The sequence below is a fragment of the Notamacropus eugenii genome, chromosome 5, assembly GCF_028372415.1.
Source record: "Notamacropus eugenii isolate mMacEug1 chromosome 5, mMacEug1.pri_v2, whole genome shotgun sequence".
NCBI classification, from domain to species: Eukaryota; Metazoa; Chordata; class Mammalia; order Diprotodontia; family Macropodidae; genus Notamacropus; species Notamacropus eugenii.
Genome location: NC_092876.1, coordinates 219,037,691 through 219,054,713, shown reverse-complemented (window position 1 = coordinate 219,054,713; position 17,023 = coordinate 219,037,691). Strand labels below are relative to the sequence as shown.

Sequence of the window (17,023 nt, the reverse complement as noted above, 5' to 3'; positions counted from 1 at the left end):
TTGTAGTTTGGAGACCTGAGTTGAAATTCAGGTTCTGTCACTTCCTTAATTTGTATGATCTCAGTCAAATCATTAAACTTCTCTAGACCTCTCCGGCAAAATGAAGAGATTGGATTAGATGCCTCTGATGCCCCTGCCAACTCTATTCTGATACTATGAACAATAAAATCAAATGTTAGCTATACCTAGAACTTGGTGTCTAGGATTTCCTTTAAATGTGGAACAGTGAAGGATGGAGGACTCCTGTGAATAAGATATCCTGTGAATAAGATATTAAATTATAGACAATGCCACTGTGACATAATAACAAAACAAGTAAGTAACTATTAGGGTTATCCAGAAGACTTAGTGGTGGTAACACCTGACACTGGTATCTACCTAGAAGATAAGAGGGAATAAAGGCTGAGATAGAGGTCCCCCAGAGAAGATAGTGGTAGGGAAAAGAAATAGTGAGATGTATAAAGTTGCTGCCCTGATCATTCAGAACCACAGCTTTGTAGCAAATATGTATTCATATATTTATAGAAATAAAAATAACTAGCTTTAAGGGTATTCATCTTGATCTTCAACTGAATGATAAATAGTTCTTTTTTGTCCATCAGAATTTTCAGCATTTAAATATTAACTCACCATCGGGCTATTTTGATCATTAAAGCCCTTACTTTACTTGTATTCAGAGAAGAAATTGTACGTAAATGAAACCAGTCCCAGTGTATCATATGGAAAGTCCCTTATAATACTGAAAATTGACTGGTTCTTCTTCTGGAGTTTTTAATCTTATACTTTTAGTCATTTAAATTTGTTTAACATATTTTAGTATTATATAAATTCCATGATTGTACTATAACTGATTTTTAAAAATTCCTTTGCCAAATAATGATGATTATATAGGTAAGTTACTTCATTGCTTGGGGCTGCAGGTTCCTTATATGTCAAATGAGGGAGTTCAACTAGAAGCTTTTAAGGGCCCTTATAACTCTAAATTTATGGGGGCAGCTAGGTGGCACAGAGAGTAGAGTACCAGCCCTGGAGTCAGGAGGACCTGAGTTCAAATTCGGCCCCAGACACTTGACACACTTACTAACTTGGGCAAGTCAATTGCCTTGCCTTCCCTCCCCCCCCCCAAAAAAACTCCAAATTTATTATTCTAATGATGTAAGCATTTAATAAATAACTAGTATGAGCCAGGCACTGTGCGTACAGAGCAGGTAAAGAAAGGTTTTAAAAAAGTCTCGAGGAGTTGACAGTCTAATTGGGAGAAAACAAGCAAACAACTGTGTGCAAACACGCGATGTAAAAATAAATTGGAAATAATCAACAGAGAGAAGGTATTAAAATAAGAGGGATTAAAAAAAAAGCTTCCAGTAGCAGGGGGGAGTTTAGCTAGGATATGAAGGAAGCTAAGAGGCAAAGCTGAGGAGGGAGAGCATTCCAGGCAGGGGTGCCCAACCAGGAATATAGATGTCACTTTGGTTGTTTTCAGTTACGTCTGACTCTTCATGACCCCTTTGGGGTTTTCTTGGCATAGATACTGGAGTACTTTGTCATTTCCTTCTTCAGCTCGTTTTAAAGATAAAGGGACTGAGACAAACAGAGTTAAGGGACTTGCCCAGGGTCACACAGCTAGTAAATGTCTGAGGCCAGATTAGAACTCAGGAAGATGATTCCTGACTCCAAGTCTGGCACTCTCTCCATTTCACCGCCTAACTGTCCTTAGGTGTCACAGCCTAGATTTTAAAAATAGGTCTTATCACTCTGAACCCACTATGCCACACTCCTTCCTAGAATTCTACCAGTAAACAACCTGAACGTGTAAGAGCCAGAGTTTGAATTCCAGATGGCATTAGAATCCTGATAGTCAGCCAACCAGCACTTATTTAGCACTTACTATGTGCCAGGTGCTGTCTTAAGCTCTGGGGGTGCAAATATTTGCAGAAATGACCCTACTCGCAAGTAACTTTAATTATTGGGGGGAGATAACACATAAAAGGAAACTGAAGTGGGGGTTTGGGGTGCTGAAGTTTCCATGGGGGGTGAGTAATGGTAGAGAAAGTCTACAGTGTACTCTGGAGAGCGATGAGATCAGTCAAGCCCTGAGGAAATGTGATATCCGAGGAGCTCCTAGCTCATCCCATGAGAAGATGGTTCTGTTTAGGTAGAAGGATACCTTCCACAGTGATGTAGCACTATTGAGACCATCTCTTTGTGCTCAGTTACTTTTCATAGAGCAAAGGTTAGGATATGTATCATTAAAATTTTTGAAGAGTTTTTTTAATTGTGTTTTTTTCCACTCAGATAATAGCCCATTTACCATCCGCCATGAAAACACTGGCAAATGCCTTAAAACTGTGAATGGTTTGGTAGTAGCAGTGGACTGCAAGAAGACCAATGATATGCAGTGGAAATGGGTATCACAACATCGCCTCTTCCATGTGGAATCTCAGATGTGCCTTGGAATAGATATTGCCAAACCTAAAGATTCCTTGAAAATGTTCAGCTGTGATTCAAATGCCATGTTATGGTGGAAATGTGAGTATGGTACTTTGTACAGCGCTTCTCAGTACAGACTGACTTTGAAGGATAGACAAGTGACAGCAAATGTAAATTCATCCGATACTTGGAAGAAAGGAGACTCCGATGAGTATCTTTGTGACCAGCCTTACCATGGTGAGTATTTGACAATAACTTTTTATTTAGTTAATATACACTTTTTTCATGTTTGTACTACTATTTCAAATTGTTTCTGGGTTGTTTTTCAGTCATGTCCAACTCTTCATGACCCCACTTAAGGAGGAAGGAGAGCATTTTAAGCATAGGGAATAACTAATAAAAATGCCCAGAGTCAGGAACATAGGTGTCACTTTGGCTGTTGTTCTGTTGTGTCTGACTCTTCGTGACTGCTTTTGGGGTTTTCTTGGCAAAGGTACTGGAGAAGTTTGCCATTTCCTTCTCCATCTCATTTTACAGATGAGCAAATTGAGACAAACAGGGTTAAGTGACGTGCCCAGGGTCACCCAGCTAATAAGTGTCTGAGGCTAGATATGAACTCAAGATGGTGTGTCTTCCAGACTCTAGGCCCACGATTGTATCTATTGTGCCACCTAATTGCCCTTTGTGATAGCAATACTCAAAAAAAAAAAAAAAAAAAAGGACCTTCAATGACACAATTAAAAAATACAGGCGAAAGTTCAGAAGGGATCCTTGAAAAGCAGGGCTTTGTGGGTGTTACTGTTAAATGTATTGTATATTTTTAAAGCTATACTTAATAAGTGGCTTCATATACAATTCCCATTTTTCTTTTGGTTATATATGCATATGCTCATGTATATCAACTTCATAATTATCTCCCACTTGTCCCACTTATGTCTTGTTTGTACCTACTTGATGGCACATTGTCTCTTTCATTAGACTGTGAGATCCTTGAGGGCAGACTTCCTTTTGCCTTTTCTTGCGTCCCCAGCACTTACACAGCACACAGTAGGCTCTTAATAAATGTTTACTGATTTACTATTGACTGAATTTTTTTCAAAAGACAGAAAAATCGGTCGTAGTTCAAACTATGACTATTGTTTGATGAACACAATTTCCTGGAAAAAAAACCAAACAAACAACCAAACACCTAAATGTATTTTAAGACTGAAACAAAATGGAAAGTTTTGATTCTTATTGATTAGATGGTTTTATTTCTATTTAATTATTATTATGTATTATATGTTATTTCTATAGATTGTATGTATTTATTGTACTAACTCTGTGATACCCATACCTAAGATCCGTTACCAGCTAACTCTTGACTGCTTCCCCTTTTCCCGTCTAAAGTTGATGAGCAACTGCGGAAAGTTTGTTCTTAGAATACTAACTTAAACTTGATTTGGCTTCAGAGCCCTTGGCAGCTTTTTCCTCTTGGTTTTGAGTTATAAGCTCATGAAATGAAGAAAAAATGCCAAATTTATCATAAATTCAAAACTGTTTTTACTCTGGGGTATGTATATACTTAACAAAATAACAGTTTTTGAGACAAAAGTCTCATTTGTTTTTGAAAACGTAAGTACACATTTTTATACCTGTGTATTTATATTACTGCTGTTCTTTTTAAGTGTGTATTTTATTCTGATTCCCTTGCAAAATTCTCATCCTCCATATTTCTTTACATTCATATTTTTCCTTTTAGGGCACACCTTTTCTCAGCCATTCTTTATTCATTAGATATTACGTTGAATTTTATAAATAGGGCAGCTATTAATTTTTTTTGTATAAATATGCCCCTTTTTGGCCATTTCTTTCTAGTGTTAGGATCACCTGCTCAGAAGTGGATATTCTTTAACTTTGTAACTCTTGCTTCAGATTCACAGGATGTTTGAGCTGAGACATCTGCAGTCATCTGTTGTAACACATTCGCTTTACAGATGAGGAAAGCAAAGCCCAGAGGGGTAGAATAATTGCCCAGGGCTGCAGAGTGGATTGAAAATTTGGGATTTGAACCTTCTGGTTTCAAATCTAGTGCTTATCCCACTGTATAGCATTTACCAGATATTGCCAGGGAGTTCCACAAAAAATATTGTACCTACTAAAAGCTCAATTGGTAATGTAATAGAATGTCAGTTTCCTTATAAACCTGCCAACACTGATTTTTGTAGTTCTTAATTATTTTTATCAATTTGATAAATATAAGGGGAAAACTCAAAGATGCTTTAATGGACATATCTCTTAGAGAATGATTAATTTCTCAAATAGTCTTTTGCAATATATTTTTCTCTATTGGAGGATGAGCATTGCTTTTACAAATTGTTATCAGTTTCTTATAAGATTCCAAATGTCAGTGTTACAATAAATTTTAAAAATCTGTTTCTCTTGATATGTTTGGCTGTTTTCCCATATTTATATCTCTAGCATGGTTTACCTCATGTAGTAAGCTGTTAACAAATGTTTCCTTCCTGCCAAATACACTTTGAGTATTGTCCATAACTCCATAAAGTAGACCATTGGTATTTTAATTAGCATTACATTGAATATGGGAAATATTGCTATTTTTACCATCTCAGGTTGACCTATCCATGAACATGTATTATCTCTCTCACTACAGAGTTTCTTCCTTTTTTGCATCAAAACCATTTAAAAGCTGCCTTTATGTAGGTCTGCTGTCTGCCCTGGCAAACTAATGCTCAAGTATTTGGTATATATACCAAATATCATAAATTATATTGATCATAAATGATATTCCTTTGAATTGTCATGAATTTTTAGTGGTATATAAAAAATGTAGATGGACTTTTGTAGTGTTATCTCATAACCCTACTATGTTACCAAAGCCAGCTATTGCTTCAATACTGTTTTCCCTCCACCCACCCTAATTAGCCCTCCCCTTTCAGATTATTACCTTCATCTGCTCAGCATCTTATATGTACCCCAATCTTTAGGTGTTGTCTGCCCTATTAGAATGTTTGCTTCTTGAAGAAGGAGGCTTTTTTTTCCTTTCCTCTTTTGAATGCTCAAATGTAGCACAGCGCCTGGCACATAGGAAGTACTTAGTAAATATCTGATGACTGATTGACCATCATGTCACATGCAGATAGATCTGTTAACCTCTTCTTTTCAGATTTTTTTTTTCTTATGCCCTATTGCTATTGCATTCATTTCTAAAACTAGGTCAGAGAGGAATGATGAGCAGACCACACCATTTTGTATTAATGAGGACTGGGGGAAAGCACAGTGGGTGAAGAATAACTCAGGATTCGAGCTCTTTTCTTCAAGGATATACTTCATGTCATATTAAAGAAAAAAATCCTTCTCTTCCCATATTTTTCAGTGTTTTTTTTCAAACATAAATGGAAAGTGTACTTCATCAAAGACCTGTTCTCCATCTATTATTATAACCATATATTTTTATATTTTTCTAATATTGAATCACCACTACATTCCTTACATAGGTTCTTTTTGGTCTTATGAAATAATTTTATTACTATCTACTATTTTTCAATATTTGATTTGACAATTTTACCTCTGTACTCATTTATGCCTCCACTTATATCTGACCCTATTAACTCATTATAATCTGGGATCTCAGAAACTAGGCCACAAAATTGACAGTTCTGGCAGATCGTAGGATCTGGACAAGCTTTAAGTTTAAGCCCAGGTGTGGTGATTGTTGTCCAAGAATTAGCCTACTTAAAATACAGAGAACCCCTCTTCTAGAATATTGGTCACCAGGTGGTGACTTTTTAGCCTCAGCTACACACGAGACTATCTGCAAAGGCACAGGGAAACTCTCTCCTGCATCCAAAGGACTGAACTACATGGTAAAAAATATGACAGACCGTTTGAATCATGATTCATCAGTAATATTGGCCTGCCTTGGCAGCTTTTTCTTTCTGTCTTCATCTATTAGTATTGGTTTCTTTCTCTATGAGGAAATCCCATTTCTCCATTATCCATAAGACCACAGTTGCTTCTGGGAAAAAATGTCTTACTTCTCCTAACTGTGTTTTCCTTTGGCCATTTTCCCCTCCCTCTTTGGGAGAGTCTAGTTTTCCCTTCATTTCCCTTACTCTTTCTTAAATTTGGCAACCATTTGTCGCTTAGCGTTTGGAGTTTGTGCTGTTAAAACCTTACTCTAATTTGGAAATAGAAAAAGATTATAACCTCCAAATTACAACAAAACAAAACAAATGTTGAATAAAATTTTTAACTTGCTGCTCATACTTGTTGAAGTAAAATCCACCATTATTCCCTATTGTGGATTGCATATTGGCAGTATTCTTCCATTTCTTTTTTCCTTTGTTTCTGTTTTCCTTCTGTTTTTGTCTCTGGCTTTTGCTTAGACTGTATGTAATATGTTGAGACTTCCAGAGCTCCATCGAGTAGATTATTTAATTCCTACCACTGAATATAATCAAGCAAGGTTTTGAGTAGACTCAACCAAAGTTTATACTCATTTTCCTTAGTGAGCAAAACTAGAGAACAAGGAACCTAAAATCAGAGCAGAAATAAGACGCAAAGATACTAGAAGCCTACCACTGCTATGGACCTAGTCATCAACAAACAGAAGATAAAACTAGAGACCTTTAAACCAAGAAATCTGGCATTTTATTTTTCCCTCCTCTTCTGGGAAGCACAAAAACAGTTCTAACAAAGTATAAAAGGATTATAGGTTTTCTACACCATAAAATATTTTATTTTCAACATGTATTCACTCATCCTTAAACAATGGTCACTTTGTCGACCTGTCCTTTTCTATAACAACATGTCACAGTGGCATGTTTGTTGACTTTGGAGTCAGAGGTCATGGATTCATATTCCAACGCTTCTCTTCATGACTTTTGTCGTCTTGAGCCAATCATTTCATTTCTCTTCGACTTGGTTGCCTCAACTCTAAAATGAAGAGGTTGAACTAGATACCTTCAGATGTGTCTTTGAACTCAAAATCTATGGTCCTGTGAATATATTTCCATTTTCTCAAGGCAAATTATAGCTAATTATATAATTATTATAACTATATAAATGCTGACCCAGGGTTCTCTAGGAGATAGGGAAACGCTTTTATATGTTGCTATTTATTTGGTTACTCAAAGTCATAATGTGAAGCACTGCAGCTGATATACTCAGACCCTTTTATGGCAAAAAACACTGAGGTAGGATAAACTGTCATAAGCAATGAGCATTTAGGTGAACTATATCAATTGTCTTTACCGAATAAAGCACTATGGATACAGACCAAGATTGCAGAGGGAGTTCCTTGTTCATTTGCCTCGTTGTTTTAACAAATAAGCTATTGGTCTAACCACTGAAATAGCTGATTTGCTCTGTTAACCCTAGAGCTATTATTTTAAGGTTCCTTTCAGCATAAGCTGGTATGTTCAGAAGAGAGCGTTTCCCTTGAGAATTGTCTAGCTACAGGAAACACAAGGGACTTAAGAAGTCCAGAAACAACAGGATACGAACAGAAAAAGAACTCTTTTAAGCATTAAGTAGAGTTTAGCAGGGTTTTTGTTATTGTCAATCATTTAATTTAACATTCTTCAACAAGGTTCACTAACATGCCTCAGTTAGGCTCCCCTTCCAATTTCGTTCTGTAAGACCAAACCTTAGGACACTAAGAAATTAGCTGGCATGTTCCAGTGGAGTTAAGGACACCCTTTGCTCAAATAGGACTTTTGTATCCTGAGAGGCAAAGGTCACAAAGGGGTTGAATTAGATTAGTCATTGAGGTTCTTCTAACTCACAGGTTCTATGCTTCTGTGAAATTACAATAAATAAAAGGACAGCCTTCATATGTGCAAAGTGAAAGAACTGCAGTCTGGGGTTATTTGTTTCTCATGTTGGTAATCGGGTGGATAGCGTCTACTCAATAGCACCATTGCTGTGTTCATTGCTCCATTGTAGTCAATGCTCCATTATATTACAGGAAAACAAAACTTACTCTACAGAGATTCAGACTAGCTATGGTACAGTGCTTGTTTTACGTAAAAATATTAGTTCTAAATAAAATCCTGCAGTTGTGAGTTCTGTGCACGTCCTGCTCAATCACATGTGTTATTGCCCAGACAACACGATGCCAGTTCTGGCTTCTTTGTGCGATGTCCAAGAATATGAATGGCAACCAAACTTGGCAGTATTACTGTCTAATGCTTGTCTTTTGAAATTGTGCAAAAAGTGTTTTGATGATCCTTTGGAAAAGTCTTTAATGATTTGGTAATTATTTTTTTGACTTCCTAATGAACTGCAAAGTCCTCTGACTGTCATGACTCCTTCCTTCTTGTAGCTCTTTCTTTTTTTTAATCTGATACTGAGCAAAGCTTTGAATAAACTGAGGAGATATGAGAGCATGAAGAGAACGATTGAATCCTTAATTGCTTTTTAAAAATGTTTTTCATTGATGGAAGTATTAATTACTGTTATTCTGTCCTAACAATATGACTCTGAGCAAGTCAATGCACCTCTCAAAGTTATTTTTTTATCTGTAAAATAGAGATAATTGGCCATGCTCTACCTGCCTGATAGGGTTGTTGTGAGGAAAACACTTTCAGAAACTTAAAAGCACTATGTCAATATGAGTTGTTAATTATGATCAACACATGCATATTGAACTGCTACTACAATACTCTGAGTGAACTTTAAGACCTGTCAAATGATTTTTTTAAATGACACTGTCATTTAGCCAAAAAAGGCTAAAGATACTCTAAGTAGCATTAACAAAGATACAGTATCCAAAATGAATATGAATGAAGAAAGATGAGTCCCCCCAACTCTTCTTTGTCCTGGTCAGACCATGTCTAGAGTATTGTGATCAACTTTGAGTTGCCATATTTTAGGAAGAACCTTCCATTGGGGGAAGTAGAGGACAATTAAGATGGTTAAGGGCACTTTTATTATTTCTGAAATTAGCCATTTCAAACTGACTATTTTGTCTCTTTCTCTCTCTCTCTCTTTTTAAACAGAGATATATACCAGAGATGGGAACTCTTATGGGAGGCCTTGTAAGTTTCCTTTCTTAAATGATGGTGTCTGGCATCATGAATGCATTACTGATGGAAATCATAATGGAACATGGTGTGCTACAACTTTAAATTATCCATATGACCAGAAGTGGGGAATCTGCTTAAAACCAGGTATGCATTGATAAGGCCGCATAAGCAACCCCTCTGTGGTATGGTTTGAGAAATAACAAACTGCCCACCTGCCCCAAAATATTGTTTTCCTATGGGAAAACCAAGGTACCTAAAATCCTCATTTCATTTTTTTTTTTTTTGAGTAAAAGAATATATTGGAAGATCTTGTTAAGATACATGGACAAGCTGAACTCTTTGAAGCCTTGTGGATTCAATTTGAAATTAAAATCTACAATGTTCTAGGATTTTGATGCAATAAATAAAATATTATTTACAAACAGGAAGATCTCAACACTTATAGGTTACCATTTCTCGTTTGCTCTGGACGCAATCCAGATGGTGCCAAACCTGTGTGTGTGTGTGTGTGTGTGTGTGTGTGTGTGTGTGTGCATGCGTGAAGCATACATCAATGTGTTTTATGTCTCAACTGACATTAATAACATTGGGTATCAGCAAACAAAAAAAAAAAGATTTTGCCACATCCATAAAAATGTTAACTTTATAGTATTGGGAATTTTGTACTGATTTCAACCATGGCTTCACATTTCATCTATTAACATTTTTAAAAATCTTTTTTAAACAAAACTGAACTGTCTTCATTTAACTCATCCAAATGTAGTTGATGATTTCCTGTCATATTTCACCCATCAAATCTCCTTCCTCAACATCCAACAATAAATGACTAGCAATTGTTTTCTAGTTGCCAACTTAGCACTTTTCCAACTTGGAGGTTTCCTGATGGCAGAGTTTCTTGTGCTCATTACTAAAAGCTCCTAGGTTTCTGAGGAAGAAGCCTAAGTGTGAATACATGAAATGGAACTCAGACATCTTATATGCCATAATTTTATGGTTTTGAGAAGTTCATTGGTAATTTCTCAGTAATTTACTGCCTTGTTTCCAAAAAAAATTTTTTGGTCACTTTTAAAAATGAATTACATGTAACTTTTCTTCAGCTCTTCTTCAAAATGTTAATCTTTTATCATTTCCTTGATCTGAGAACTCACAAATATTCCCTCTGATTTTAACCTCACTGATTCTTGGAAATGTACTTTTCAGATTAAAGGAAAAAAAACCTGCATCATTTCAATCCATTTCATTTCAGTCTAGAAGTCAAAAGTTCTGCTGAATGTGTTTTTTGGTTTGTTTTTCCTAAATTGAGATCATCAACTAGGTGATTTGGGTCAGTCTGAATGATTAAATGAAGAACTGAAAGCAGAAATATAGAAATGTTCCCTAAAATAGGAGATTCCCACCTTGCTGATCAGAGGCTCATGCAGCTAGAGATAGAAGAGTCCTTAGACTCATCGTTTTAACCTCATTTTGAAGATGAGAAAACTGAGGGCCCGGGAAGTCATGAATTGTGTAAGGCTGCACAGGTAGGATGTCAGAAACAGGATTTGAATCTGGAGTCTTTGACTCCACTGTACCATTCTGCTAACTTCTAACTTGTCATGCTGAGCCTCATTGTTATAGTCTGAATCATCAGGCATCTTCTTAGCCAAATTCTATGTTTTTGATGATTTTATAGTGGTTCTTCCTTCACTATACAAGATAAGCATTATAACTAATGATAAATTTGGATATTGTACAGTACATTTGGACTTGGATATATGTGTTAAGCAAAGATATTAATCTGTTGAGTTGTTCAGTCATGTCTTAACTCTTCATGACCCTATTTGAAGTTTTCTTGGCAAAGATATTGGAGTGATTTGCCATTTCCTTCTCTAGTTCATTTTTCAGATGAGGAAACTGAGGCAAATAGATTAAATGACTTGCCCAGGGTCACACAGCCAGTAAGTTTCTGAGGTCAAATTTGAACTTGAGTTTTCCTGACAGCAATCCCAGAGTTCAGTCCACTCCAAATCATTGGAACAGAAGACAATATATAACACGGTCCATGTATCCAGTCAGAAGTTGAATGCAAAGGCAAACAGCGAAAACAACCTGATCATCTCTTTTTCAGTCAAAATAGAGTTCATGTGCTCTCTTTCACTAGAGAAGTAACATTTCACCTCTGAGCTTTAAAAGTTAGCTCCCTGTGCTAAGAACAAACATTCTGATGGTTGACTAGCCAGCCATTCTGAGAGTTTCGTACACATCAGTATAGACCAAGAATGCAAACACTTGAGAAGAGATCAGAAACAGTAATGATATTTGCCAAATTATACTCAGTACCTAACTGACAGAACAAGTCTGCTACACAGTTTCTGTGTATGAACTTGTCCCGGTCTGCCCTGCCTCATGTGTCATCACAGGAGCTGAGACTTTCCAGAGCAGGCCAGAATCAGCCAAATAGTGACTTCTCACCAAGTCCTCACACACGCAACAAACAACATTCGATATTACTTCATATTGCGTAATTTATGTAAAAATTCACATCATTCACTGACAATGTTTGATGGAGAAATCTCATTTTTGTTTTTGAATACGGAATCCAGAAATACTTTAAAGCACCAATAAATTTCCATGTGACAAAATGTGCTTTAAACAGTATAAGTATATAGATAGTTATAAAACAAACATCTCTATTGTTGCAACTTGTGAACTGGTAGAACATCTACATTTTCTTCAGTGGTCCGCTCTGCCCTCTGTGGCCTAAGTGAGATGGCTCACCAAGAGAAGTAACCAAGTGGCACAGTGGATGTGATGGGGTGCTTGGACCCCAATTCTAAAATCACATTTCTCTCTAAAAATCACATTTCTCCCTAACCTCAAAACACTGTCCCAGGCAGTTTCTTTCCAGCCCAAGAACAGCCTGCCCCAGCAAAAATTGTTATCTCCCTTCCTGCTGCAATAGTCAGCTGTACCTATAGAATTTATTGGTCTGAACCAGCTGTGTACTGGCTGAACTGGCTGTGTACTGGTCACAATGACATTTACTACTCACTGACCAATCATATGTATCCTAGTCTTAGACATACATGTGTTCCCTTACGTTTATGTTGTCTAACAAGACATTGATGAGAGCAGCCTGGGTATTACTTAGTTAGTCCTGACCTTCAGTTGACTTAGTGATGTTTCAGGCCTAAAACCACACCTCCAAGTAGTACCTCCCTTGGGGCTTCATCTTTCCCAATGAACTCTGGGTAAAATACTTGTCCCTAATCCCACTTCGAATCACCTACTCATCACACTTGGCACATGTCTTACTATAGAATATCCTATATAAACTTTACCTGTACCTCATTCAAATTGCAGATCCCCTAAGAACTCGTTTTTCTTTTCTTCCTTCCTCCCTCCCTCCCTTCCTTCCTCCCTCCCTCCCTTCCTTCCTTCCTTCCTTCCTCTCAGCTGCTTGGGAAGATAGACTAGAGATGGTGGAAAATGAGAATTAGAAGAAGAAGGACCCAAGGAAAGGAACTTTTAAGGCTATGGGTTTTAAGAAGTCAGGATCTTTTTAATGGTAAAAGGTGTGGAGATGTCCTAGTTCTAATTAGCAAAGCTAGTATCAGAAGTAAAGCCATACAACTGATAACTCTCCAATCTCCAAATTGGATCACCAATTTCCCTTTTTGGCCCCTAGAGCTGGGTGACTTCCACCATCTGCTTTCTCTCTTCCTACTCATAAACTTCCAGAAGAAACTCAGAGGATCATAGAGCAGAAGTGAAAACGAATCTCAGACCATATAGTCCAGGGATTATTAACCTGGGGCTCTGTGAACATGGTTTATTTGGAATTTTTAAGATTTTTTTTTTTTCAGAGTAGTCTTCATAATGTAACTTTGATCATGTCAATCTCTAAAACTTTCAGTGATTTCCCATTACCTACGTGAGCATAGATTTAGACACGCATGGAACCTTAGAGATCATCTAATACAATCTTGTCATCTTATAATTGAGGAAACTGAGACCCCAAGAGGTTAAGGTCACATTAGGTAGTAGAGGCAGAATTCAAACCCAAGTTCTCTCATTCCACACACTCTTCACCATGGCAGGTTACCCAGTGTTGTTAGCTAGACGAAAACTCCATTCACCGTTTGTGTTGACTAATCCTTGCCAATTTATCTCACGTTATGCCTACTCTAAGCCAACTGATCTAGGATGGTGCTTAATACATGGTGTTGTTATCATTCATTTGTTGCAGTTGTGTCCAACTCTTCATTGACCACATTTGGGGATTTCTTGGCAGATACTGAAGTGGTTTGCTACTTCCTTCAGGAAACTGAGGCAAATAGGGTTAAGTGACTTGCCTAGGGTCATACAGCTAGTAAGAGTCTAAGACCAGATTTGAACTTGGGTCTTCCTGACTCCAAACTTGGCATTCTATCCAGTGAGCCACCTAGTTGCCATCTATATAGTAGGCCTCCAAATGTTTGAACATATCAGAGTTTATAACATCAAAGTTGCATGTGGCTTGTGGGATGCAGGAACAGGCCAAGAGTCCATGTTGATTTTCATTGCTTGAGAACTTGTAGCTGACACAGAGTAAAACATTTCTTGAAAGAAAAATTTAAAGCAAAAGATTTAGCTAAGCAACAGTTTATAACAAGCATGATAGCATCAGGAAAATACCACACTGTGCCTGTGTTCTTCTCCCATTCACCCTCCAAAGCTTACCATATATGGGTAATAGAATTGGCAGAAATAGAAGGGGCCTTAATAATCAACTAATTTAGCCCAATGTGGTACGTTAAAAAGACTACTGAATTTGGAGTCAAGAAACCTACATTCCGATCTAAGTTCTGACATTTGTTTACCTATGATCACTAACAAATCACATAAACCACTCCAGACCTTGAACTCTATACCCTGTGAGCCTCCTTTTCTACATGAGGAAATTGAAGCACAGAGAGATGAATTGACTTTCCCCAGCTCATACAGATAGCTCAGTGGAGCTATAGTTCTTAGTCCTATACTGTACTGCCTCCACAAATATGCCTTAGTATTTTATTTTCCTCTTATAGTTAACTAATCCCATGTTGATTTTTAAAGGTTATTTTGTAGAAAACTCTAATGAAATTATCACATTTTAGTCATCTCTACTTGAGGATGTGTGAAGCTGTGTTCCATAACCCAAGTTATTACCTGGTGGTTTCAATCCCAGTGGATAGAGTGCTGGACCTGGAGACAGGAAGATCATCTTCTTGAGTTCAGATCTGGCCTCAGACAGAGTAGCTGTTTCTCTCTCTCTCTCTCTCTCTCTCTCTCTGTTGTGCATTTCCAATTGCATGTCCATGGGCATCTTATACTCAGTATACTTTAAACAAAACTCATTACCTTTTTTATAAAGTAGCTCCACGATCCTGGGCAAGTCACTTAATCCTGTTTGCCTCAGTTTCCTTGTCTGTAAAATAAGCTGAAGAAGGAAATGGCAAACCAATCCAGTGTCTTTGCCAAAAGACCCCAAATGGGGTCATAGAGTCAAAACATCACTAAAACAGTTTAACAACGACAACAGAAATTGGAATTGTGGACTTAAAATCTCTGGAAAAAAAAGTGTTTCTCCCATATCGTTATCTCAGTGACAGCAGACATCACAATTGTTTATAGTGATAGTTAGGTCATCCAACATAACCAATGGCATTTTTCTCATCTGAAAGAAAATTCTGCAAACACGGAAGTTCAAGGATAGATGATGGATATAAAAATGTCTAGCCTTTTAAATGTTGTCTTTTTAATAGAGGATGGCTGTGAAGATGATTGGGAAAAAAATGAGCAATTCGGAAGTTGCTACCAGCTTAATACCCAGGCAGCTCTTAATTGGAAAGAAGCATTTATTTCATGTCAAAATCAAGGAGCCAACTTAGTAAGCATCTCAAGTGCTGCTGAATTAATTCATCTGAAAGGTAGGCTAACTCCAAGGAGATGTGGATAGAATATCTTATGTGTAAAATTTGAATTAAATGTAAAGAAATAACAGATGACTAGCAGTATCAAAATAAGTTTTAAGCACACTATGTGCTCTAAGAATTTATACTCGACAGTATTGATACCTGTAAATAACAGGATATTAAGACAGATATTCACACACTTTAAATTATTCTGTGCATTAAAAATATGCTCTTGAAGCAATGTGTAAAATAGCAGATGAACTACATATTGGAAAAAAGGATAGGGGATATACTGAATTAACATCTATTCTAGTTGAAAGGGTTTGTGGAAGAAATAAGATTTTAAAGGCTCTGAAAAAAATGAATGAAAAGCACTTAAAGATAAAGGAGAAGAAAACAGGCATAGAATTAGATATAGCAAGGAGGAATAATAAGGACTTCAGTATGTTTAGATAGGTGATGGTTTTGAACTTGAGGAAGAGTTTAACTTGGGTAGAGTTAAGGACTTTAAGTCATACAATGTAAACGAAGTGATACTTCCTGTCGGGTTGGTTGGTTGTCCGTTTGAAGAGGACCAAAGGGACATCACCATGATAAAGTGAAATTTCAGTGTGTTCAACTGTGGCTGATCAGACCAATATGAGCTCGGAATGCTCTACCACAGGTTGGGCACAGATAGTCTGTGTAAATATTTGGGGTGGATACTCCAAATTTGTGCATCCTGCATTTACTTTGTGCTGTCTCAATTCTGCTTTGCTCAAAGAGCACAGTATCCTCTCTGATGTGGGCATGCCATGCTGAGGTCCTGTGCCAGTGTCTCCCATGTTGCACAGTCAAATCCAAAGTTCTTGAGAGTGTCCTTGTATCGCTTCTTCTGAAAACTTCCTGTTTAATCATTCAATCAATAACCATTTTTTTAATGCTTACTATTTTCAAAGTATTGTGCTAATCACTGGAAATACAAAGAAGGAGCAAAAACAGTCCCTGCCCTTAAGGTATTTCTGTCCTTTCAGAAGAGATAACATGTCTGTACAAGATAAATACAGAGTACATGGAAAGTAGCCCAATGTGGTGTGTTAGAGGGGAAGGCACTAGAAAGAAGATCTGAAGATCCAGAGAAATGTTCATGTAGGTGGTAGCATTGAACTGAGTCTTAAAGGAAGCAAAGGAGTCTTAAAGGTAGAGGTTAAGAGGGAGAGTATTTCAGGTATGAGTGACATTCAGTACATAGGCTTGGAGATGAGAGATAAAGTGTCAAATGGGAGGAACAGCAACTAGGCCAGTGTGACTGGTTCAGAGAGTGTGTAGGAGAGAAATAATGTATAAGAAAAATAGAAAGACAAGAATGGGCCAGGTTGTGAAAGGCCTTCAATGAGGGTCAGAGGAGTTTAATTTGATCTTAGAGAACCACTAGAAATTATTGAATAGGGAAGCGAAATTGTCAGACCTGTGTTTTAGCTAAATTCATGGTAGCAGCAGACAAGAGGATGGATTGAAGCTGGGAGAAACTTGAGGCAGGGAGACCATTTTTAGGAGGCTGTTATAATAATCTAAGTGAGAGAACTGAGGGTGGCTACTGCAGGAGAAGATATGTAGGAAAGATAGTGTAGAGGAAGAAATCACAAGACTTGGTAACTAATTGAACAT

The 17,023-nt window shown here is 37.2% G+C and overlaps 1 protein-coding gene across 2 annotated transcripts in view; it reads left to right on the top strand.

Moving 5' to 3' along the window:
* LY75 (lymphocyte antigen 75) overlaps positions 1-17,023 on the top strand; it is a 185,195-nt gene that overhangs the window by 13,005 nt on the left and 155,167 nt on the right. For both annotated transcript variants that reach the window (XM_072612121.1, XM_072612118.1), the window contains exons 2-4: positions 2,296-2,667; positions 9,435-9,605; positions 15,227-15,391. In XM_072612121.1, coding sequence (XP_072468222.1) covers positions 2,296-2,667; positions 9,435-9,605; positions 15,227-15,391 — 708 coding nt within the window. The remainder of the gene's footprint in view (positions 1-2,295; positions 2,668-9,434; positions 9,606-15,226; positions 15,392-17,023) is intronic.